Source organism: Crocodylus siamensis, chromosome 11 (assembly GCF_052110815.1).
Source record: "Crocodylus siamensis isolate JL-2025a chromosome 11, ASM5211081v1, whole genome shotgun sequence".
NCBI classification, from domain to species: domain Eukaryota; kingdom Metazoa; phylum Chordata; order Crocodylia; family Crocodylidae; genus Crocodylus; species Crocodylus siamensis.
The window spans coordinates 22,715,476-22,740,381 of record NC_143405.1 but is presented as its reverse complement, the minus strand read 5'-3'; the positions used below and the strand labels follow the sequence as shown (position 1 = coordinate 22,740,381).

Sequence of the window (24,906 nt, the reverse complement as noted above, 5' to 3'; positions counted from 1 at the left end):
CCTCCCGCTCTGCTCCTCGCAGCCTCCCCTCGGCCTGGCCCGGCGGGGCGCTGGGCGGGCCGAGCTGCCGTTTGGTCGCTGTGCAGCAGCGGGCCGCGAGGCGTCTCCCCCAGCTGCGGGCCCCTGCACCAGGATCAGCCCTTCCCCTCCCCTCTGCACCGGGCCGGCAGGGAATTGTGCCCAGGGGTTTCCTTCAGCTTCTCCTGTCTGCTGCTGAAGTGCCCAGGCAGGCCCCTACGGTGGGTGATTAAATATCAGGGTGCTCCTCCCTTGGGGGACACCTCTGGGGGGCCTGCTGCCCTGCCATGGGTGGGTGACCCATCAGCTGGGGCCTTGTCCCAGCAGGTTGTCCCTTAGGACAGCACCTGGCACTGGAGCAGGGCACTTTCTGCTGTGCCCTGGATGGGCAGGTAGCCTCTTATCAGTGGAGCCACTCTTCTTCCAGCCCGTGCATCAGGCAAGCTAGGTAACCTCTTCCCTGGGGTTAGGTCCTCCTTCTGTCCCTGGCCCCAATGCTGGGTCTGTGCACCAGGTACTTCTTTCAGTCCAGGTCTTGTTAAGGCCTAGACTTCACTGAGCAACTTCAGACTTTGGAGCCACTGCAAGCCTGATATTCGGAGTAGTGTTTCAATAGTGACTGCAAGCACTTTGAAGCAAGGACTATTATTTTCTGTGTTTGTATAGTTTTCAACACCTAGGGATCATGGCCCATACATGATCTTCCAGGCAGTACTACAGCACAGACACTGGGTAATAATAACAGACTATCACTTGTGTACAGATTCAAGGCAGATTGTTCACATACTTTAGTAGGTAGGACTCACTTTTTTGTCTTTCTGAAGCCTGGTCTTGCCACACATGAGAAGGGGGGGGAGGGGGATGCCTGTGACAGTAGAATTTGATTGCCCCAAGTATGTTTCTAAGATTCATTTACATTTTTATTCAGGGCAGTTTTGAGTGAATTTCCAAATGGACTCTGTGCACTTGCCTTGATCTGCTGAGCAGGGAGGACCTTATTGAAGATAAACTGGGGATCTGGTGACTACTTCCATTATCTCCACGTTCTCCCTGACATGGAACAAAGTGAGGGCAAGCAGGAGCCCCAACCAGAGGGTCACGTGGACAGCAAAAGCATTGTGAAGCCCATGCCTGGGGGAGCTGCCCATGTCAGGCTAGAAATAAAAAAACACGCAGTTACGGATGACTACAAACTCTCCAAACGGGTGCTAGGCTTGGGCATTAACGGCAAAGTAATGGAGTGTTTTAACAAGGTGACAGGGCAGAAATGTGCTTTAAAGGTATGTGGACTATTTTTTACCTTTTAGATGATATTGAGGCCAAAGTTCCTTTTTTTTCAAGTCCTGTAAAAGCCATCTTGTCTATTGATGCATTCCCCAGGTGTATTGGAAATTCTTGAACATGTGAATGTTTACTGTTAGTGAGAGCAGAGCTGATTAGTTGCATTTTGGTTCAATCCCAAGAGCTTTTTTTCAGACTGTTCCTGAGTGAAGTTCTGTAACCATTTTCAATTGTAAAATTGTTCTGCTCCTTTTTTTTTTTTGCCTGAACTAAAAAAAACCTTCCTCTGTAAGTTAGCCAGCATTTCAAATATGGATACTCTACAGTGGGCAAACATGAAACTGTTTCAGAATTGTATGCAGTATAATACATCTCATCAGGAAGTTTTTAATGTATTGAGAGATGTCTCAAATGTTCCTTTAAAGAAAAAAATACCAAAAAAAGAGCACCTAAAGGCAGTCTGGGTCCTGGGTTTGGGGAGTTGAAAAGATGACGGAAGGTAGGTCTTAACAAATGCTTAAGAGAGGTTTTTTGGGCTTTTCCCCCCTTTTTTCTTTCAACTGTTGGTTTAGATAGTTTTTTCTGGCAGTCGGTAGGAATTTCAGGGTATAGGAGTGAATCCTCTTGTACTTCCCACAATGGTAGAACCTATTAAAACAGGTTCCATGCATCAGATCACAACAAATGCATTTACCCCCTAGCCCAAGGTGAGCACATTTTGGTGACAAGAAGCTTTTAAATGAACAAGGAAAAACTTGCTTGCAACCATTGACTGATCAACCAGTTTATGCATTATTTAAGCTTTTCAAATTAAGGTTTTAGGTCTAACAGTGGTAAAGTTAATCTTTCAAATGTGAGCCAGTACAGATCTGTCTTGCTGAGTCTCTAAGCAGATTGAAACACTAGTCATGTGAATTGCCTTAAGGCTCAGTACTACTCCTATACTCCTACCTGAATTAGCTAGGATGTCTAGAACATGTCAACCACTCTTTTCCTTCCCCGGCCCTATATCCTGCACATGTTGGCAAAGTAAAAAAAAATCTGTTAGTAACTGACTGCATGACCTGTCAAAGTGTAGACAAGGCCTCATCTGTAGCCAGCTGGACCTGAATTCTACAGCAGGTTTCATGCATTCTTCAGTCCTCTGATATGGCAGACTTGAAGTATTTCAGCAGCTTGATTTATTGAAAAGGAGGCTTAATGGATTAAATGTGAAAAGACATAATACAATCAGTGCTGAAACGTGACCGTAAAATAACATGGAAACAATTTTGCACAGTCCTACATCTTCAGTTGTTTTTATCACACCAATTTCTATACCGATAATGCATAGCTGACTTTCGGAAGTTTGAAAGGATGGGGCTAGAGATATTGGCAAGTTGATGTGGGAGTACTGGGACTTCTGACGTGCAGATAGGTGTGGGAAGCAGTTTGGGGCGGAGAGAGAAATATCCAGTCAGCAGTGAGTCAGTCCGTGGTAATAACATGTCAATCTAATTTTTTAGACTTCGGCCATTAAAATGAACATTTAACTTTAACTTTAGAGCTGTTTCAATGCATCTGCATTCTCCAGCAGGCCTAACTGAATTGCTTTACACTTGGTTAATATTCTCAAGGTTTTCTATGCAGTTGTGAGAGAGACTTGTATTTAAAATGTCTTCTATTGTAAAGTATAGTTCTTCATCAACAGATAAATTCCAATGCCAATTTTTGTGGCTGTGCGATTTATATAATACCCTGTCCTTGGGTATGTAGATACTCCTTTAAAATACTGTGTTTTCAGAGAAGAAATTCAACAAGTTAAAGGTTCTGTGCTTCTACAGACTGGCCTTTGCCTAATGAACTAATGATGGAGGAAGAAACTGAAACATCAGGCCTGGATGTTCCAGAACCTCAGAAATGATGTTGAAAAAAATCTCTTAATCCCTACATTAACAAGATACATGGGGCATCAGATACTTTAGTCCCATCCTATGTATGTGATATATTGCTGAAGTCCTGTTGTGATGTCCTGATGAAATGTCTGTTGGAATGGCCAGAAAGGCATTAAGATATCTAAATTCCTGAAGAGTGTAAATAGCAGATGATGCTTTATTGGATGTATATTGATTTTATTGTTATAGCTCTCTGTGCTGAATAAAAAAATAAGCAGTTGAATCTGCTAATGGCTCTGAGAGAAGCAGCCACACTTGCAAAAGGCAGTCGAAGAAGAAAACACTGCAACAGAGGTACTAATCTTTAACCTGAGTGGAAAGATCTTTACCTACATCTTTGTAAGAGACTTATAAATGCAGAAATGAGTTAACGGAGTTTGCTGCCATTATTAGATGAGAATCCTGTATATGCAGTTCCTTCATTTGCTTGGGTTTGGAATTGAGAAAAACTGATCTGAACCAACCAGCTGTGGAAAAGCTAGAGGACGTTTGGAAACTTGTTTTGGTTAGAAGCTCAGCTTTTAGGCAGCAGGTGGTTTGTTCTCTTTAGTAGGAAGCACTCTCACTTTGCTGTTGCATGCTTTCTCTTCCATCTGCAGTTTTAAAACCCCTGTTGTTATGACTTGTTGATGTAACTGTCACACACTGGTAGAAATAAACTGGAGGTGCAGATGTACTATTAAAAAGTAAACATATTTTTGACAGGTAATCGTCTAAGGTAAAGAGAAATGTAAATATTAAATTATTTGTAAATGAACCGCTTGTTGTGTAAGGAGACAAAAAGTGGCAAGGGAGGGAGAAGATGGGAATTTTTCAGGGGTTTACTTGTGTGCACACTTTATACCTAAATATCTGTGTACACTAACCCACAGGCTTCCAGCATTAAGCTGGAACCAAGTCCTTCTGAACAAAAACAAAAAATCCTCTTAGTGCCGAAGGTGGAGCTTAAGCAACAGTGAGTTCCGTCTGCCACCAAACTTGCCCATCAAAGCTTTCTCTAACTTGGCAGATGGCTTTGCTTTCTGATGGCAGGTTTTCTTTCATGGGGGAACAAAGCCAGCACAGCCTAGATCTGGCCAGAAATTATTCAGTGGAAGGAATTTTAACTGAGGTACTCAAGAGGAAAGGGATTGAACAGGCAGAAACAATCATCTACAGAGTCATGTGTCAGTCAAACACTGCATATAGTAATTGGGAGGTCCCTGTTGTCTCCTTTAGTCCATGCCTGTAATTGGAACTAGTTATAATTTCACTAATCATTTTAGATTGGGAAAACACAAGGCAGCCTCTCCAAGATACTGCAGGGCTTAACAGTGCTTTTGGAAGTATTGCGTGGCTTGATTTACTTCGCTTGGCATTGTGATTTGTTACACGCTTTTAAAACATGCTGTCAGCTTTGTTTCCATTAGATTGAAATGCCACACACACTGCTGCTATAGTCCAGAAAAACTCTTCTCTGGCCACTTGCTTATAAGTACAATGACATTTTGGCTGTACAGCAGTGTTTCCAAACAGTAAGAATGATTGGATTAGAAGGTGGAGGGATAAACAACTTATCTGCTGTACACTGGTCTTTCCCCTCCATCTCACCTTCCCCACTCTTCCAGGTTATCAAATTCCTTTTGATAACTGACCCAAACACAACTGTAATGTCATAAGCATTCTTGCATTTTTGTGTTTTTTTTCTCCTTGGCTTGTCCCCCATTTATAGCTTCCTTGTTGAGGCTGTTTTTGGGGAAAAGGTGTCTGTACTTTGAACCATATCCTTTTCTGCCTATAAAGTGCCTTTTTCACCCTGCTCAGCCCCCTAAAAATTGTTACTACAGAAGGTGCTTGGGTTACCCTTTTCCTCTGCTTTTTTATACTTAGTTTTAAGGCTAAGGTCACAGCACATTACAAAAATGGGTGCATTGATGTATTTTCAGACTCAGGGTGGAATAAGGTTACACTTAGGCATCTAATCAATGGAGTAGGATCTGGCCCTCTATTCCCATTCTTAGCACTGCAGTCAGCTTATACATACCTTGTGTTTCTGCCATGCACTACTTCTGGGCCAGTGGGATCCTCATGGTAGGAGTCAGAAAGATCTTGTGACAAGCCATGGTGCATACAGATCTAAGGTATGCTTTCTCCTGCTGCAGAGCAGGAGTTTGAAGTAGATAACCGTTGTAGGGCTCCCTCAACCCTGCACTTCATTGAGAATGGTCAATATAAAAATCATCCCATGTTCTACCAACCCCCCCCCCCCCCCCCCCCCCCCCCCCCGAATGGTGGGTTTGGGTCACAGACTGGAGTCTGTGCATCAAAAGAAAAAAAAATGGGAGGAAGGAGGTTCTCTGTGCCTGCAGTGTTAAGTTCTTGGTTTGCTGTGGATGTTCCAGGAAGTGAAGTTTGCATTACAGACTGGAAATGATATTCTGTAACTTAGTGCTGTGAGGAGAGTGAAAACATGCGTCCCAAGTGATGCAGGAATTGGAGAGACAGGACTAGTTTGAGCCTGGTGGCAGTCTTGGCATTTCCCAAAAAGTAAAAGACACTGGTTTGCGAGTGTACTGATATACTAGGGAAAAATGTTTAAATATCTGTGTGGCTGTATATAAGCTGTTCTCTGAGCACATGCATACACATACAGAAGCCATGCTGCATTTATCTTTCTGGTCAGCCAACCCTGTTCTAAGTCAAGGCAACATAAATCAATTATATGAATTGATTTGCTCTCTCACAGGTCGTCTTTAGCCTGCAATGGGCAATGACGAATTATTAGGCTGTCGCCTTATAGCTGACAGACCAGGGCCAATACTCCTTAGTGTTAGCAATACAATGCACTTTGGTTACTGATATCAAGACAGATATGTGCATAAGAGTAAAAAAGCGACAGAAAAACACAAAAATGAGCACACTTTATAGGGTTCTTGTGTCTTAGGTCTAAAACTTGATTTCTAAATATTTGAAGAGACAAGACAGAAATGAGTTGAAAATTCCACGGGGCTTGGAGGGAGAGAAAGGGTACAACACAGTTTTAGCAGGTTTCTTTTCCAAAACTTCTGCCTCTGAAATGATCAACAGGATTTGACAATACAGGCTAACAGACGTTTAATATACTCTAGCTTGCCCACCTGGAACTGCTCTGCTCCAAAGCATGGGACTATAAAGTTAAATACAGTTCTTCCTGGGCTGCTTCTTTTTCTTGCTTATTTTTTATGTTCTTGTCAAGATGAGATTACATTATCCAATAAGAAAATGGCAATATAGCCTGTCCTCCAATAGCAGACCATTAATTCATATCAGAACAGTTTCACAATGTAAAATTAAACTAATTATCTATATTGCAGCTAACTTGTGCTTTAAAAAAAATATCTTTTGTTTATTTTCTAAAGGTTGATAAGGTTCATAAAAACAATACAAAGTACAAATGAAGTATGTATAAGGACAGCATTTACAGATTGCACAGAACATGTAGTTTACACCCCTGAGAACAAAGCACTGAATCAGTGTTACAAAGTACAGAGCCCAGCATTTGTTCAGGCATTATGCAAACTTAGTCTCCTGCTAGTGGTTCTCTGCTGTTTTCTTGGGATGTTTAGGCTGGTATTTCTCTATCAAAGGTCAGTAAGTTTCCTTCTTGTAGAATGTGAAACTTATTTTAATGTGATCATTTGTTACGGAACAGAAACCTGTTTTTTGATATGGTAAAACTAGTAGTACTACTATTACCAGTGAAGTATAGCCACTTCCAATGAAATGTTCCAACTGCACAACAGTACTGAGTTTGCACAACACTACTGAGTTAACTGCAAATGGAATGATCAAGAAGGCAAAATGTAATGACCAGAATTGAAATGTGTACAGGTTGCCTCAGTTTACACCTTTTCTTCTGAAGGACTGTGTATTGCAAGTGGAATTCAGGACTTTAAAATGAAATGTCCTGTCTAATCTCATCTACCTGTTTTTTCAGGCTTGTGTTCTTTTCTTGCCAGTTTGTCTCATTGCCACAGGACACCCAAAATCAGCATCACAAATGATGACATGTAACAAACTCCAGCACTAAAAAAATAACACAATGATGGGATAAGACAGACTGAATGAAACAAGTATGCTTCAGGAATGTTCCAGTTTGTCATCAGTATATAGAGAAGCATCTATAAGATGGACAGTATTTGAGTTTATTCTTAAATGCCATGCCCCATGAGGATTACTAAACAAGTATGAAATACTTAAAATAAACATCCAGTAGATGGAAAGTGGGTCACTACAAGAATCTCTTTTAAATCAATGAGTCACTGTGAGACTGAATTCTTCAGCACCTAGCTGTCTGCAGTTGGGCTGGAACTGCTGCATTCTCAGGGGATTCCCAGACCAATTGTTTTGGTTTGGTTAAATTAATGTGGTCTTTGTCAATCAACTGGCATTCTGCATCTTAGAATCAGTTTGTTAGTCTAGCGGTCTCTGCTGCTTATTTTAAATACTGAAAACTAATTGATGGGCTTCCTTGATTTTGTAAGTATAGAAGAGTTGTATATTAGAGCTGTTACTGGTAGATGCAACTTATCTGTACTATGAAGTGGAACCATAGGCAGGAAAGGGATGTTGTAAAACAAGAAGATACTTTGGAATACAAGTTAGCAGTGATGCTACTCCTTCTGTGCTTTCTATATACTTCCCTAGCATGTCAACAAGCTGAAACAAATTGTACCCAGACTCATGTGCTTATACAGCTCAGGAAGATCAAGGTGTGTTCCTGGGGCTTCATGCAGTTTGGAGATTCTGAGAAAGTGTTACAGATACAGTGTCAATGTATATAAGCATGTATGTCCATCATATCCAGCATGACTTCACTAATTCACGCTGGCTGGGAGTCTCATTACAGATAACTGGATTTTGCAAATCAGTTTCAGTGCAAGTAAACTACAAGCAAGAATTTAAAAATGTTCATTTATTACACAAATGCACTTTACTTTTAGTTACTTAAGCTAACACCACATATAGAGGCACCCAAACTGGGATCTAGCCTTCAGCAAACTGAAGAAAATAGGATTCACACCTGAATGTCTTAAGTTTAGGCCCATCTTTTCTTCAAAGTGCACTCAGAGGCATGGTGTAGTATAATTGATAACAGTATGAAAGAAAAATGAGTCTTCCTGACAGTGCACTAAAAACTACACCTATGCAGAAAAGTGGGGCAAGACCACCATTGTTGTGTTTTATAGGACCACTCACCACTGGAAAACTGTCATTTCTAATGTGATGTATATATTGTTTTGTGCTATGGGATGATAACTATGTTCCCATTTTTGCTGATTTTTACAGCTTAAAGAAATCTCTAATTAAAAAAAGCCAAACATTAGGGCCATGTGAAATATTTGGAAGACAAATGATTGTTCTTCAGCGGTCCTTATTCCTTTTGTCACAGTAAAATTGTGTTGAGCTGTCAGTGTAAAGGTTTTAATACTGCAGGAATGTCCATGGCGCAGTGTTCTTGAAAAGCAAGTGTCAGAGATGTGGCTGGTAATGGAACTGGAGATTGCATGATCTATTTGCTTAATTGGAGAACTGGGAGACCTTCTTTATTTGCTAGCCAATGGAATTTGGTGGTGCAAGTCTTTCTAGACAAGAACATATACATTGTCTGGTTTGTGGTACTTTACACAGACTTCCTAAGTATTTAAAATTATTCAAAGCTCTCTAAATGAGATTAAGCTATAACTCTTGCATTTTAATACTTGAAACTGAAGTGGGAGAGCATCTTAGCTTTACGTGCAAATCAGGCTAGAGCTTCCTATTCATGAATCTTTACAATATGGTATTACACACCAAGACTTACGAAAACTGTATTGAGAGAAGTAGCAAATAAAAAATACATAAAATCAGTACATTCCTAAAATATTTAATTGTGCCAGACTCTGTAACATAAACTGAATGCATCACCTTTAAATGTCATTTCATCCATTCTGATGAAGCTGGTCCAGGAACCAAAGCTTATCAAAGTTGCACTGTTCTCTAGGCCCATGGAGAACAGACAACACTTGAGACTTTTCCCAGAAACATTTTTTTTTCCTGATTCCTGTTTTGAATATGTTAGTATTTATGTAACAGGCCCTCAGACTGCGCTTGGGATTTGAGTCAGCTAGTGTCGGGGACAGAATTATTATGCCTTATTCTAAGGATAATGTTTGGAGATGGAGACGTCTCTTGGAGAGTGCTGATAAAATATACAAACTTGGGATGATATCTTTCAGTGAGGCAGAGAGTAGTTGATGTGCTCTTCTCTTACCTTCCCTTAAATTTTGGCTATTGCAAATAACTTGTCTTAGTGTGAATTAGCAATGATGCACCACAAACTTGAGCCATTCATACAAAAAGGTGAGTAGGTAAAGCCACTCAGAGACATTAGTTTTACACTGAGTCCTGTACACCTGTGTAGCACACATGTATCCTGAGCGTAAGAACTCTTTAATATTCACTCTGCCTCATACTTTGCTTATGTGGGCAATGCATAATATATTGTCAGTTACCAAAGTGTTCTCCTGATTTGCATATCTGTGGACTAGAAATATTTTATCTCTACCAAAAACTAAAAATTCATATTTTTTCTTGTTAAGAATTCATTTCTTACACAGCGCTTTATAAAGATTCTGGTTTCCCACATGTTGCTTTCAGTCAAAGTGGCTTTGTCAAAAGCAGTCTGGTTGCCACAGCAACAGAGTTCTTAACACCAAAGATGTCATTGCTTGAAGGTGGCGGGGGGATGGGTTTCTCTAGCTCAGCTGCCTCCACAGTAGAAGCCCCTGCTGCAGCCACACTACAGTACAAGGTCTCCATTGTCTTGGTAAGGAGTAAAAAGCCTTTTATTTTGCTCTTGTCTCTTTCCAATCAATTTACAGTCAAACTATGACGCTTGGGAGGGTGATGGGCTTGACACTGGCTTGATACTCTGAAGCTTCCTGTTCTTTCAGGCCCTATACTCTCAAGGAGACTGCTGTTGTCTTCTGAATCCTTTTAACGGAGTATCTGTGAAAATAAAGCAATTGCCTGCATGCAAGATCTGATGCAATCAGTTTATGACGAGGTAGAGTAAAAAATGGAAGCATCATTTTCAGTCAAGTTCACAGCTTTCTTTAGGAAGGGTAGTGTGGAAAATGATCCATCTTTCCATCCTGACTTGTAATCTGAGAGCAAAAGAGCACTTGCTGTAGTTAAAGGACATCAGATTTTATGAAGGAGCCCAAGGTTGAGAATTGAACACCTAATTCCTTCAGGCCACTTGGAAAATCTCAGTGCTATAAAACATGTTTATTATTATTCAGTTAACCTGTGGAATTAATTGTGTGAAAAATTTCGTGGATATGTCTGCACTAGATCATTTAACCTTAAGTTAATTTTCCCTATGGTGAAACATAAACATTTGTATTCTGGAATAACATTTGCAGAGGACCCACATTTACAAGTATGCTGGTTACCTTGGGTTAGCTGGCAATTTTATAACTAAGTCTGTGAGAGCAAGACTACCAAGATCTTAAGAAAGACTGGTACACTTTCATGTACATTAATAAAATCTGCATTTCGTCAAGCAAATTATAGTTCAAAACACTATGTAAAATGTGACATGCTCTGTGTTAGCTTGCAGTGATAATCCTGTAATATGATGCAATAGATAATTGTACTTCAGAGATGTAGCTAATTCTTCCCTGTCTGAATGTACTAAACCAGTTGCCTCAGCAAACATGGCGTGCCACTAGCTAGGGAGAAATAGGTGGACCTAAACCCTCCCTGTACGTATGTTTGCAGACATGACTTACCTTATTCATTTGCACAGAGCTCATAGATGGGCTTCTTCACACACACAGATCATTTTGGAAAGAGGTAAGGTGCAATTTAAAGTGCAATTGTTTATCTCACAATAGCTGTTCAAATACATTTCCACATGTATGATCAAGGTCCTGGCGTCATTCTGTCAGATCTGGCATAGGGAAAGTAGCATGTTTCCAGGGGCAGCACAACGCTACCACTGAAACATTATGCTGTCCTAATTTTTTCTTAGTTTTAGGTGTACTCTCTGTTACTGTTTTTCAAATTCTGATGCAAAATTAAATAGCACTATCAAGGGAAAGACTATTAGTTGCATGTAACAACATTTGAAACTAGGGCAACATGGGAAAATAACACATGAAATTAGTTATTTCAGCTTCATGCTAAAATCATGGACTATACACAAATGCATACATGGTTGTAATTCCAATTTAAGTATCTATTAATAATTAAAATACTAAAACTTTATAACTAGAATTCAGAAAAGAACTGCAGCCATTTTGTGCTTGTATGTAGTTTGACATTTGTGCCATTTTCAGAGTAGCTTCTTCACTGTAGGAATCTTCATTTATGATATGCAAGTAACCTCTGTTGTAGAGGGGGGCAATCTTAGGATTATCTGCATCAGCTATACAGGAATTTGTTGTTTAACTAGGTAAACCTGTTCTAGGATTAACTGGTTTGGGTTACAGTAGGTCTTCACTATATTTGGAAACTGACAAAATGGCATCCTACAGGATTTGCAGTGCCACAGTACGGAGAGCTGGACAGAAGTTGAGAGAGAGGTCGATGGGGAAAGATCAGTTAATTTAGAAACTCTCACCTATGATGGATTGACATTAAGTGGAATTTTCCTCTAGTCTCTTAGCTCTGTTGCAACTTTTTCTTGTTGCTAAGATGCTGTGATTAAAGGCCTTTTGAGGGTGGAGAGAAAGATAGAGTGACTTGGAGTTGCTTGTTAGACAGCTGCACTTGAGAAACTCTGATTGTCAGACACACCTTTATTTTGGCAGATGGGTGTAACTGCCTTGACTTGAACTGAAGCTGCATGCCTAGTACTATTAAAAATGGGACATTAAACTCAAGATCTGAAAACACTAACCTCTTGCTGTAATAGGGCAGAAGAAAACAGCAATATACATTATTGATAAAAGACTTCATAAAAGACCGATTAACTCTGAGCCTTTCCCACCTCTTAGCTGCCTGAATCATTGATGTGGGGGTGTAAAGGAGGGAGAATGACTGTAGTGTTATATGCTGGTACATAAAAGCCAAGTCTTATGGGGAAAGCGCAGAGAAAATATTCAGGTGTTGGTTCAGTAAAACTTTCAACACAGTAATAATCCTATCTTTTAACTAAAATATTCCAGACTGGTTCATTTTTTGGGATATGTGACAGCCATGTATTTGGTAACTAGGGCTGTGCAAAGCTTCAGGTGGTGATTTGATTTGGAGGAGATTCGGCCCGATTCGGTGGCTGAATCTCCGAATCAAATTGGGATCAATTTAAAGGTCTGAATTGATTCAGAGCTCTGTGAAGCTTAGACAAAGACTCGGAGAGCTTTGATGATTTCGGCAGTCCCAGGTGGCTGCAGCAGGGAGCTGCAGCCACTCTGAGCTGGGAAGTACTAGGGGTGGAGGGAGGGGACCATGGGGGGACCCCAGCCAGCCCCCTCAACCCCCACTCACTCCCCCAGCCCCCACCCATGGCTGTCCCTGCCTGCCCCAGGTCCTGGTACTTTTAAAAAAAGCCCTGGTGCTTACCAGGTGCTGCTGGGTGGTGGGGAACCCTGCTGCCCCCGACTGCCCCACACTGCATGGGGGGCTGTGAATGAGCCCCTCGACCCTCCCCCCCCACTCCCTCATCTCCCTCACGGCTGCCCCGACTGCTGGGGCTCCAGCTCTTTAAGAAAAAAAAAGCCGAGAAAAGCCCCTGAACTCTCCACTCCTGGTGCACGTGGTGTAGGGCAGTGTGGGGATTGCCCCCACCAGCAGGAGCGGTGAGTCCCAGGGTTTCTTCAGGATTTTTTTTTCTTAAAGGGCTGGAGCTCGTCCATGCAGGGCACCTGTGAGGGGGCTGGGGGAACAGGAGAGGACATTTCAGGGGCTCATGCATAGCCCCCCATGCAGCAGGGATCACCCCCCACCCAACAGCACCTGCTGAACCAGGGCTTTTTTTTCCCCCAAGTGCTGGTGGGTGGGGCAGCCATTGCTGGGCTGGGAGGGGGGCAGGGGATGGGCCTGGCCTGGCTGATTTGGAGATTTGGCCGAATCCAATCAGAACAGTGATTTGAATCACCAAATCAAATTGCTGTCCCCTGAATCCGAATCCAAAGCAAATACTAGCCACTTAACACAGGCATATTGCTAACCTGGCTTAGCGGTTTTGTAGTGATGAATCATTTAAGAAGGTTTTACAGATATATTGTACTAGATAATTTCTTCCCTGGCTTACATAAAGTTGGGGAGGGGAGCACACATAAGAATTTTGAGGAAGTAAGTGGTATGGTCCAAGCTTAGGGTTCAGGAGGAGAGTGGAAGTGTAAAGTGGGAACAGACTTGGTGGAAGTTTGCTAACAACAGGATGTGAAAGCAATGTTGACAGCTGCTGAGTATGTAGTTTCTTCCATAAATCAGTTTTTGTACAGAGATAGTGAGTGCCCTTGCCCTCAAAGTACAAATACTTTTAGCGTTGAGGAACTGGAAAGAATTCTGTCATGTTTTGTTTTATATATACATATGATTACATCAGCCTCCTGTGACCTCTCAGTGACAAACTGATTTAGTGGATTAAGACACATTTCTGCCTTCTAGGGTTAGTTCAGTGTCCTATACTTGAACAGCTTTAGAACAAGTGTGGGGTTCTACAATTAGGTCCACAGTCACAATCTTTGTTGGCATCAGCTGGGATGGAGCATTGCATGCTTGGACCAATAGTCTCCATAAACTGCAGTGTATATTAAAGATGGGTTGATGTAATCTGTTCCATTTTATGCAAAAGGAACATAGTCCTTAACTCCTGACAAGTCAGTAGCAATACCCACTGTTAGACAACATTTTGATTTTCCCTGTCCTGTTTCACTGGAAACTATTCATGGGTAGAGATATCTTTATTTTGTCATTTTCATACATTAAATTCCTACTAATTTTGTTGACATTAGCAATGTTCTGCCTTATTAAGATGAGAGATGAGTTTCTGTTTTAATGTTGCTTCTTGTCACTGAAAGACTTTTTCTTCTTTCAAGTAACATTTCCTTCCAAATCCCACACTGTTCGGAAAAAGACATCTCCACCCGCCTGGTTTGGTAGCCTTAGAGCGCTTGCCCAGTTTGGGTGGTGGAACGTGTCCCCAGGACACTGGGCTGCATTTGACCCCAAGGGACACCCCGAAACTCACCTGCCATGACTTGATCTTCCTTTCAGTAGTGGGGTTCTCCCTCTTGAGACCTGGTGGACTGGGCGCTGCCCCTTGCGGGCATTCTTGGGGCTCCACCTCTCCTACACCTCAACCATACATCAGCCTTCAGGACAACCAGGTGATGGATCACCAGCTTGTCTCTTTGATGTTCCCTCCTGCTCTTGTCCCCTCTTGCACGTTCCTCAGTGTTTTTCTTCATCCCGAGTGTCTATGGGGTGTGGGACCGGTCCTGCCTCAATCTCTGCTTTGGCCCTATTTTCAAGCCATTGCGTTCGAGGCTGCCTCCACTCCTCTTCTTGACCCTTTGGGTCAATTGGGGATGCCCCCCCCCCGGTTCAGGTTCTGAGTGCCCATCAAGATGCTAATGTAAACAAACAAACAAAAAAGGAGAAAAGAAAAGGAACGGTAGGGGTTCAGGCCTCAGCCCACCCCACTCATGGTTCCAGTGTCTGTGGTCATCAGAATCCCTTGACGCTGTCCTCCTTGGCCCAGGTGTCCTGCCGAGCCGAGTCAACCCTTTTAAGGGAGCCAGGACCCTTCTGGTGGGTCTCCGTCTGGCTCCCTACATATCCACTGTTTCTGTAGCCCAGGGAGTAGCTTCATCTCCAGTCTCTGGCTTAGCTGCTGCCCATGTTGTTTCCCCACCGCTGGCTTTTAAATCTGCTGGGCGGCGGTTTTTGATGACATCACCCACCAGCGCTTCTCCCAGCCACAAATAAAAGTGGCTGATGAACCACGCCAGCAGCTCTTCTCGGCACAGCTTTTCCTTTCAGAGGTAAGTAAGCCCCCTTTTTAGGGCTTTTGGTTTTGTCCTTCTGAAAGCTCACCCCAGCCTTGGGCCCTGCCATGAGAGGGTGTTCCGGAACCTCCGTTTGTGTCCCCCTGGGACAACATCTCATATTTTAACTACAAGGCATCCTCAATTTTTGGGTGCCCCCACTGAGTTGGCTCAAACAAGGCCTAGTTTTCAAAAAATGCGAATACCCACCCAGCCTCTGAAAATCAGGCTCCATTGAAGTGTCTTAAGGTAGGCATCAAAATCCCCAAATTAATGGTCACTGTTACAAATGCTGCCTAGACAGCATACCTCCTTCTAAACATCTTGCACCTTTGTTACAATAGACTATATGATCACACAGCTGAATATAACAGCATACACCTCTGCTGTTGACTTCAAGGTTCAGTCCTCATTCCATGTGAAGAGGAGGCAGGAGGGTTACGGTTTAAGTTTTCTTTCTCTGTGCTTCTTTTTAAAAATCCATTTATTCCATTCAAATCAGTGGGGGTGGGAAACCCTTAACTGTGTTTCTTAATAATCAGTATATCTGGCATTATCTGAAACAAAATGCAGGTGATCTAGCTTCCAGACTAGCTTCTCTGATCGTATGTTTTTTCAGACGGTTAAGAGAGATTGGGTGCTGACAGACATGTAGCTCCCCCAGTCCAGCTCATGGCACTTTACAGAAAGTGCCATGAGTTAAACCAAACTTCCTGACCCAACAAACGTTCACTATTGGGTCAGGAGGGTGTGGGATTGAGCTCCAGTTTGGAACTGATCCAGTTGAGGAGTTGCTGTGTTTGCAGCTTCTCTTCCTTCATCCCACCTCCTCCCTTACAGCTCCAGTGCTATCTGCACAATGAAAGGGTGGGGGAGAAGGGAGGGATCTCAGGCTGACTTTTGTCCAGCCTGCGCTGCAGTGGGGTGGGTGGATTGAACCCCACCCCAAGCTAGGAGCTCCAATCCACCCAACCTTCCTCTAGTGCAAGCTGAGCAGACCCCAGCCCAAGTTCCCTTTCATGCACACAGTACTGAGGGTGGACCTGGGCTGCATCAGCCCAGCTGCCCAATCAGACAGAAGTTCATGAAGGCACTTTACTTTACAGCACCTTCATATAATGAGGGTTAATTTGTCATGCAATTGGGGATTTTTAAAGTGCTCTGAAGCCATGCTCTTGTATTAGGGTGTGGCTGTAGAGCACTTTCAAGGGGCAGATCATGAGAGAAATGTAAGTTCTGTCTACACTCACTGCCTCTTTGGATCCCATTTCAGTGATCATCAGTAATTGTTGCTGGCAGAGTGATTACTCTATTTATAACATTTATGTCTTAGGAGCCCCTATCCTATGTTGGTACTCCCTGCGATTTTATCATCTTCCTCCATGCTTGAAAGAATTTTGCACACAGAATTAATGGGTAGGGATTCATGGCCAGTGCTCCCTATTGTGGCTGTGTTCTTTCATGCAGTAATTCCGTGCTTCCCAGCTTCTTTCTCCTGCGCATTCAGTCAAGAAGGTGATTTTTATTCTCTTCCATTCATTTTATATTTTAACTGTAAATGTCAGTAAATGTCAGTTTTTTTCCTTCTACCCCAAAACTTCCCTTTTCATTATGACAAATCACAGAGAAAAAGTAAGCAATGAGATGTTGTACAAAACTTGCTGAATTCCATTACCCACCCCCCCAGTCTATTTAGCAATTACTAAATGAAGAACTAGTCTTGTGAAAAGTGATAGTTTCAGAGTCTCTTATTAATCTCTTCTTCCATAGTCATTACATTTTGTAATATTCATATCTGCTAGGTCCTCCCTCCCTTCCTCCCCTCCTATTTTAATGCTAAGGCAAATATTTAAGAAAGTAAATATAAGAGCAAAAATGTTTCTTGGATATGCATGATTTTTTTTCAGTTAGATTTCTTCTGAAGCTAAGGAATAGTGTCCTATTTTCATCCCTGACTACCTTCCCACTTTCTTTTTACAGTTATGTGGAATCAATGTTCTCAAATCATTCCTTCTACCACCAGTGAGATACTTTAAGGATTCTAATTTTCTGTTAGTATGTATGGAAAAAATTAGCTTTGCCAAAATATTTCAGAAATTATTGAGCTTATTAGCTCAGATTAAGATGTGGTTTGTCGCTCCTGCTTAATATGCGTTAGTGAGTGAGACCAAGAGAGAACACAAATGTATACTTTTTCAGAACAAGAAAGCAAGCATGATCATCAGGAAAATCTGTATCGCATGAGAAACTAATCTATCACCACTAATATTCTATTTCTTCAAAACAGTAACTGATGAATATATATATACAACATATTAAAAAAATTACATTGCTATGTTTCTGCCACCTTCCTAAGTCAGTTGGAGCTTTGCTTGAAATAGGAATACAGTTTTGATCGTATTTGGTTTTGAACTGGTTGTGACTGATGGAAAAGCAGAGGGCAGTAAGCATTAGAGTCCCCAGGAAATAGTCATATGTAGATCAAGGAGACCGTATAGGTAACCATGAAATAGAAGGGCCAGTATTTCTGTAGTGTGACATAAATGTTCTCTGTTTGGGCTTCTGGGCTAACTCAAAAAGCCTGAGGCTGAATTGATTCAGTCTTTGCAGGTTAGTCGAAGCTGCAAAGATTGAGCCAATAAGCAAATGAACAGAGATTCACTTGTGATTCAGGAAATGCAGCCACATGCCTGCAATGGCTCAAGCCAGAAGCCAAGGTACAATGGAACTCAGCTGTCTAGCAAGTAGGTAGCATGGACCATGTGTTTGCTTTCTCTTCCTGCCGCCCCTGAAGTCTCTTGCATTTGCAGTCCACAATCACAGAAGTAGGACTCTCTGGAGTTGTTCATCACTTCCTCTTCCTGCTTCCAGGTGCCTCTGGGATTTGTGGTTCATGGTCACAGCCAACACTAAATAAGCCAGCAGGGCAGGGCAGCTCTAAACTCAGAGGAAGGTGAATTTAACCCCCTCACTGGTCCCAGATCCCAGCTGGAGTTTACCTTCTTGTGGGGAGGCAGTGAGCCAGCCCTCACTGCCCTGTTCTCTGGAGCAGACAGCCAGCCCAGCCCAGGGCTGCAGAGCATGCCAGGATGCTGGGAGACTCTGGTTTAACTTGAACCAGAAAAGGGGCTGGAAAAGAAGTTTGATAAACCAGTTTGACCTAAATCAGTTAAGTCTGATACTACATTCAACCAGGTTTATCTTAGTCTAGTTTCAGCCATTTTGAAACTGGTTTATGTGCACTGAACCTTTGTTACAGGTTTAAACCAGTTTCTGATCACTTAAACTGGTTTATGTGTAACTTCTGTCCTTAGCCCTGATGCCTTTACAATTACCTGAGCTTGTGTTATTTAATATCAGATGCCTTAGAGGTGTCTAGCCCAATTTAAACTTCTTTTTTTTCGGTATATGCACAGGATTTTATTAATAATTTAAACGTGCCAAATGTACAGAGGAAATGTTTGTTTTATGTAAGACTTGTGTTAGAAAGCACCAAATGTTTACATAGGATTTTTTAGGTTTGATTCCAAATGAAAACTGAATCAAGCATTTCTACTGGAGGTTAGGATAAGCTATTGACATTGTTCGTCCAGCCTTTCTACTGTTTGACTTCGGTTAATTTTCATGTGGTGTTTGTAATTTGATGGATACCAACCTTTTTTGTTTTGTTTTTGTTTACTTCAATGTTTAAAGCTGCAACCTTCTCCCTCCATGTTTTCAGTTCTGCTGACGCAGACATTCAACCTTCTGATAGCAACAATAGTTTTCTTTCTTTGCAGCAAGGGGCATTGGGAATATAGCCTAAAGATGTTTGAGTGCTTATACGTCCTTAGGTTTAATTTCCCCATGGAATCTGCCTGGTGCATGTTGTGTGTGTATGTGCATGCTGCACTGTTCTAGGTTCTTGTTTATCTATGAAGTTATTCAGAAATAGCTATTTCAGGCAGCAGTGGGCTAGGAAAGCCCCTTGCCTGTTGCTGCCATCAGTGGATGGCTGCTTGGGATCCGGGGCTGTAAGCGGCTGCACCAGGGTCCATGGAGCCCCAACCCGGCTCATTGCTGGTAGTGGGTATATGTGTGTCTTGTGGTAGATGGCAGGGGAGCCGTAAGGGGCCCAATCCTTCTTGTGGGAAGCACTGCCCCAGCTCCTTCCCACCATCTGCCTTAAGGTGCATGTGCACCCACCACCAGCAATGACCTGGGCCAGGACTCTGTGGACCCCAGAGCAGCTGCTTGCAGCCTTCGTACCACAAGGGGCCTGGGCTTCATAGCAGGCGACAGGGGCCTGCCTAGGGCCCAGGCTGGCTGTGGCAGGCAGCTGGGAAGCTACAGGCAGCTGCATCGGGGTCTTTGGAGCCCCATCCCAATTTGTGGCCAGCAGCAGGTACACACATGCCTCGGGGAGGATAGTAGGGAAGGGGCTGGGGCTACATTGCTGCAAGAAGGATCGGTCCACTCATGGCTCCCCCACCACTTCCCCACCATACTAGGTACTAGTCCCCCCCTCTCCTTCCTTTTCCCCTCCTCCTAGTTTCTCCCTCGCTCCCTCCTGCCTGCCCTTCCACTTTCAGGGGCACTGCGCTGCTTCCTTTCCCCACCAGACAGCTCTCTGCTCCATACTAAATGATAAGATATTACCGTTTATCAATATGTGAACAGTTAAATGTGTAAATGTTTAACCATTCACATCCCTTGTATGAAATAGTGGCTATCACTATATGGTGATTTATTCTTTTTTTTTTATCACTCCTGCTGGCTACCTCATGGATTTGTCAGATGTAGAACTGGCACTGCAATTATGAAATACAACTATTTGAATTTTAGTATACTAAGCTGTCCAGGAGAATTAGTGTTACAGAGCTTCTACATTTTTAAAGGAATAATTGTAGCTATATCTGTTAAGTCTTCATTTCATTTTTTGTAAGGATACAATATTACAAAGGCTCATTTTTCACTAGCAAAAGCGATGTGCAAGGCAACATTTCAAGAGCTTAACAATTAGTTGAAAGCAAGGGCAAACTATTACCAGGTAATTCCCATGGAGCTAGGCTCAACTAGAAATAGATGAACTCCTCATGTGCTCCAAAGTCCTGTAAACCATCCCTCCTCCTCAGATTATTGTATAACAGACTTGCACCTCTTCTGTTGCATTATGGTTGCATCCTAGAAGGGGACAAGATTTGAAGCTTCAAACATTTTGCAGATATGCTAAAATGTTACTTGAGCATCTCTCGTACAACTTCACAGGTTTGGTTGAACCTATTCAGCCTCCACAAGAGAAGGCTGAGAGGGGATCTGGTGGCCGTTTACAAACTCACCGAGGGGACCAGTGGGAATTGGGAGAGGCTCTGTTCCCCCGGGCACCACCCGGGGTTACTAGGAATAACAGCCACAAATTGTTAAAGAGAAGGTTCAGGCTGGACATCAGAGACTACTTTACCATTAGGGCTGCCAGGCTCTGGAATGGGCTCCCAAGTGAGGTGCTGCTCTCTCCTACCTTGGGGGTCTTCAAGAGGAAGCTGGACAGATATTTGGCTGGGGTAATACGACCCTGGCACCCATTCCTGCCCCAGGGCAGGGGGTTGGACTTGATGATCTGTTTAGGTCCCTTCTGACCCTAAGCACTATGATACTATGATTTAAATAAAATGCTGTTAGTAAGTAGGGAAGTTCAATAAATACAGGCATACCTCGTTTTATTGCGCTTCACTTTATTGCGTTTCGCAGATATTGCGTTTTTTTACAAATTGAAGGTTTGTGGCAACCCTGCGTTGAGCAAGTCTATCGGCGCCATTTTTCCAACAGCATTTGCTCACTTGGCATCTCTGTGTCACATTTTGGTAATTCTCGCAATTTTTCAAACTTTTTCATTATTATTATATTTGTTATGGTGATCTGTGATCAGTGATCTTTGATGTTACTATTGTAATTGTTTTGGGGCGCCATGAACCCATATAAGATGGCGAACTTAATTGATAAATGTTGTATGTGTTCTGACTGCTCCACCGACATAATGCTATTGCACACTTAATAGACTACAGTATAGTGTAAACATAACTTTTATATGCACTGGGAAACCAAAAAATTCATGTGACTCGCTTTATTGCGATGGTCTGGAACCGAACCCGCAATATCTCCGAGGTATGCCTGTACTGTACACATTTTAAAGTATTTTGGAAATTAAAACTGTAGAGGTCACAAATACCTTTTCATGGGCTTTCTAGAGAAAAGATATAAGCAGTTAAAGGACAAAATGATCCATCTTTCACCATAGGAACTGAAGATAATAACTTTTAATAAACACAGCAGCGTTAGAATAAAACATTGAGACATTATTGGCCATTGCTAAATGAATAGGGGAATAAGCTAAATGAATCTAGCTTATTAGGAATCATTAATCTGATGCTTCAAATTCATTTTAACCAATAGTAGAGGAGTAGAAAATTAAGAAGGACCAAACTATACATCAGGAAAATTGTTTTGTGAAGATCATGTAAAAGAATACTGTGATAAAGATATTGTCTGATCTCTTTGATTACTAGAATAGGATAATCCTTAAGGGAAATAATTGTTTTAGTCAAGCATTTGATTCTATATCGTACAGTTTTTGTTAGAGAAATTAGATTGGAGTTGTTTGCAGTAGCTAAGGGACTGATTATTAGATATAATAAAGTGTAACTGAGATCCATGTGGTATCCTCTATCGTACATCTTTGTAAGTGCTCTGCAAGAATAAGAAAATGCACAAAATCATAACACAATAAAATAATAAACATTACATTATGAAATAAAGAGGAAAGAAAAAATACAAGTAGCTCTACAGAAGGTATGGGAAATGGACAGAATCAAAATCTTTAATTTAAGAAGCCAATAATTAATATCTATGTGTAGGATAATTCCTGTTAATCCCCAATGTCAGATGTGATAATATTAAGAGAGATGGAGCAGCCTCATATCAAAAGTCAAAGAACTAAAAGTTCTTTTTTTATGTACCTCAACATTGGGTTTAAATCAATATCCCAGGTCCATTACAAATATGAGTTGGTAGGGCTCTGTCTGGTACATGATTTCATTCACATGTTGTAAATTTTGGGGTCAGCGAACATTCATTTCCTCCCCCCCGCCCCCCCCCCCCCCCAAGATAGATATACGTAAACCAAATTGTACTAAGAGAAAATAATCTGCAATGATGGGTATTAGCAAAAATGACCTACAAAGAAAACTAAAAGCACATACTGTAATTTGGTAGCTGGGTGAGAGCTGGTGCAATATTCACACATTTTTTATATCTGCAGTCTCTCTGCTAAGTAGCATAAGTATTCTTAATTATACTAATAAAAAATAACAGGCTAAGTCATTGTCTTGCTCAGGCAAAACGTCTGTTGAAGTCAGCAGTGATTGCCAGCAGTAAAAACTTCAGGGCCAGGACTAATGTGACAAAGCTTGTGTAAAGGGGAAAAAACAAGCGAGACATCAGAGAAAATAAATGATACAGTGGGATCAATACTATGAGTGCTCTTTTCCAGGAATGTTGATATATGTGTTGAACAATTAAGAATTAAGCAAGATAGCACTTGAGAATTGCAAGGGAGGTGCTAGCCTCACTTATTTAGGCAGCCTGACATTTCTCATTATAGGACCCTGCCAAACTTGAGTGCCAATATTGAACACGCAACGTGGCTGCCTCAAACTGTGTTTTGTTTTTGTTTTTTTCATTTTTTTAAAGTTATGTCAGCCTAAATGGTTCAGAAGTTTCCAAGAAACTGTGTGGGGGAGAAGATAACTTTGTTCATATCAAATTATAAACCTTTGAATAATCATAGTTCACACATGTAGTAGAGATGTCTTGCATTTTAGATTCAGTTTCCACTGGGCATGCTCCAGTCTGGGACTGAGAAGGGCTTCTCTGGCAATTATATCTCTGCATTGTTACAGTAGAGTCTGGTCAGGCAGTCTCTGCTCTGTGCCCCTTCTGTATCCATTCAGTAGGGAGTTGGCTGATTTAAATGCAGTGGAGATGAGCTAGATTTGTTGGGGAAGTAGACTACAGCAAGAAGCTTGGAGGTGCGAGGAACCTGGGACTAGAGTTTGGCAGGATGCAGGAAAAGAGGGAAACTGGGACTGGGAAGTGAGGTTGAGTGGCAAGGTAGGAGGACCAGAAGTGGGGATTGATATCAGATGAGATTAGTGATGGTGACTGAAAAGTGGTTAAACAAGAAGACAAGGAATGAACAAGGTGGGGCATGGGGAGAGAAAGATCTGAGGAGAAGCATAGTGCAAAGGGCAGCTGAGATGGACTGAGTGAAGACTGAGACTTAAGGAGCTGAGTATGGAGGTGGGAAATATGCTGAAATTGGGTAAGGTGCCTGAAGAAGGAAGTAGAGACAAGGAGCTAGTGGCATGAAGAACTCTGTGGAGCAAGGGAAGTGATTGAACTCTGTGGGTTTAGGGACAAAATGACAGCTCAGAGGACTGATTAAGGAGGTGAGATTGGTTAGTAAGGACACTAGAACAATGTTTTGAGGAGTGAAACTAGGACTTGCTGGTCAAAAAGACAGGGACTGACTAGATGGGGAAAATGGAACTAGGTAGGGCAGATAAGAGGGGGCCAGGCATAGGAAATGGGTAGAAGTGTCTGCTTGCCAGAGTCCATTCCACTCTGGAGTCTGGAATAGAGCCTGGGAGCCCAATGGAACCCAAGTCTGTGCATGTGCATCTGCATGCGCATGTGTGCACATGTTTACGCACATTATGCAACAAAGACCAGTCCATAGCAATAGGGCACTGCGTCCCCATTCTAAGACAGCGGTGCCTGGACTTTGCATCCCACAGGCTGGATGGGAAGTGCCAAGTTCAACCATGCTGTGAGGGAGGAGCCCAGCCTATGCCCAATCTGGCCACAAAGGTCATGGAAATGTGATAGTTGGGGAGGGGTGACAGTGGTCATTGCCACTGCTCCTCTGCTGCCAAATTGCCTGTCCCATGGGGAGCCCAGCTGGCTGGATGCCATGGCTCTGCGGGCTGAAATTAGCCAGTGAACTGGGGGTTCCACACCCCTACCCTATGAGGTCTTTTCCAGTACTAATATTTTATTCATTTGTGTTTTTTACTGGTCCAGAGAAAAGATAATCCATGTAGGAAAACCTTGACAGAAGCCACAGACAGAAGTGCAGCTCCTCGCTGTAACTGAGAATGCTTAGCAGGAAGTGTTCTGAGTTACAGTGATCTCCCAAACCAAACAGAAGTTCACTGTTGGTTCCAGGGGAGAGGGGAGCCTAGCTGCTGGCTGGAGCCTGCAGCTGGTTTCCCCTTGCAATGGCCCCTGCTGTCTCCCAGCTTGTCCCTGTTTCAGAATGGGGCAGGGTGGGGGTCTCCAATACACCAGCCTCACCCTCCAGCGGGGCTGAAAAAATCCTAGGCTGTACCCCCACCACTCCCTTTCCCCTTCCCATTCTGAAAACCACTCAAGGCTGGCAGGCAGACAGACAGAAGTTACAACAGATGCTCTGTTACAGAAAACATTGTTTTGAAATGTCTTCATCTCACCCCTCATGCAATGAGGGTTAAGATTTTTGCCTGATTGGCCATTTTTGAAGCTATCTGCAGCTGTGCACTTGTGTTTGGTCACTGCTATAGGCCACTTTCTGTGGCCAGATCAGGCAAAAATTGTCA

The 24,906-nt window shown here is 42.4% G+C and overlaps 1 protein-coding gene across 4 annotated transcripts in view; it reads left to right on the top strand.

Annotated features, from left to right (window-relative positions):
* Nucleotides 1-24,906, top strand: part of MAPKAPK3 (MAPK activated protein kinase 3) — a 108,675-nt gene that overhangs the window by 25,644 nt on the left and 58,125 nt on the right. The window contains exons 1-2 of one of the 4 annotated variants that reach the window (XM_090021819.1): nucleotides 39-239; nucleotides 947-1,298. The exons of 1 other annotated variant lie outside the window; for it this stretch is intronic. In XM_090021819.1, the coding sequence (XP_089877945.1) occupies nucleotides 1,074-1,298 (225 nt within the window). In that variant the 5' untranslated portion in view covers nucleotides 39-239; nucleotides 947-1,073. Of the gene's footprint in view, nucleotides 1-38; nucleotides 240-946; nucleotides 1,299-24,906 lie in introns of those variants that run through there. 2 more of the 4 variants (XM_090021818.1, XM_090021820.1) reach the window with 2 other exon arrangements.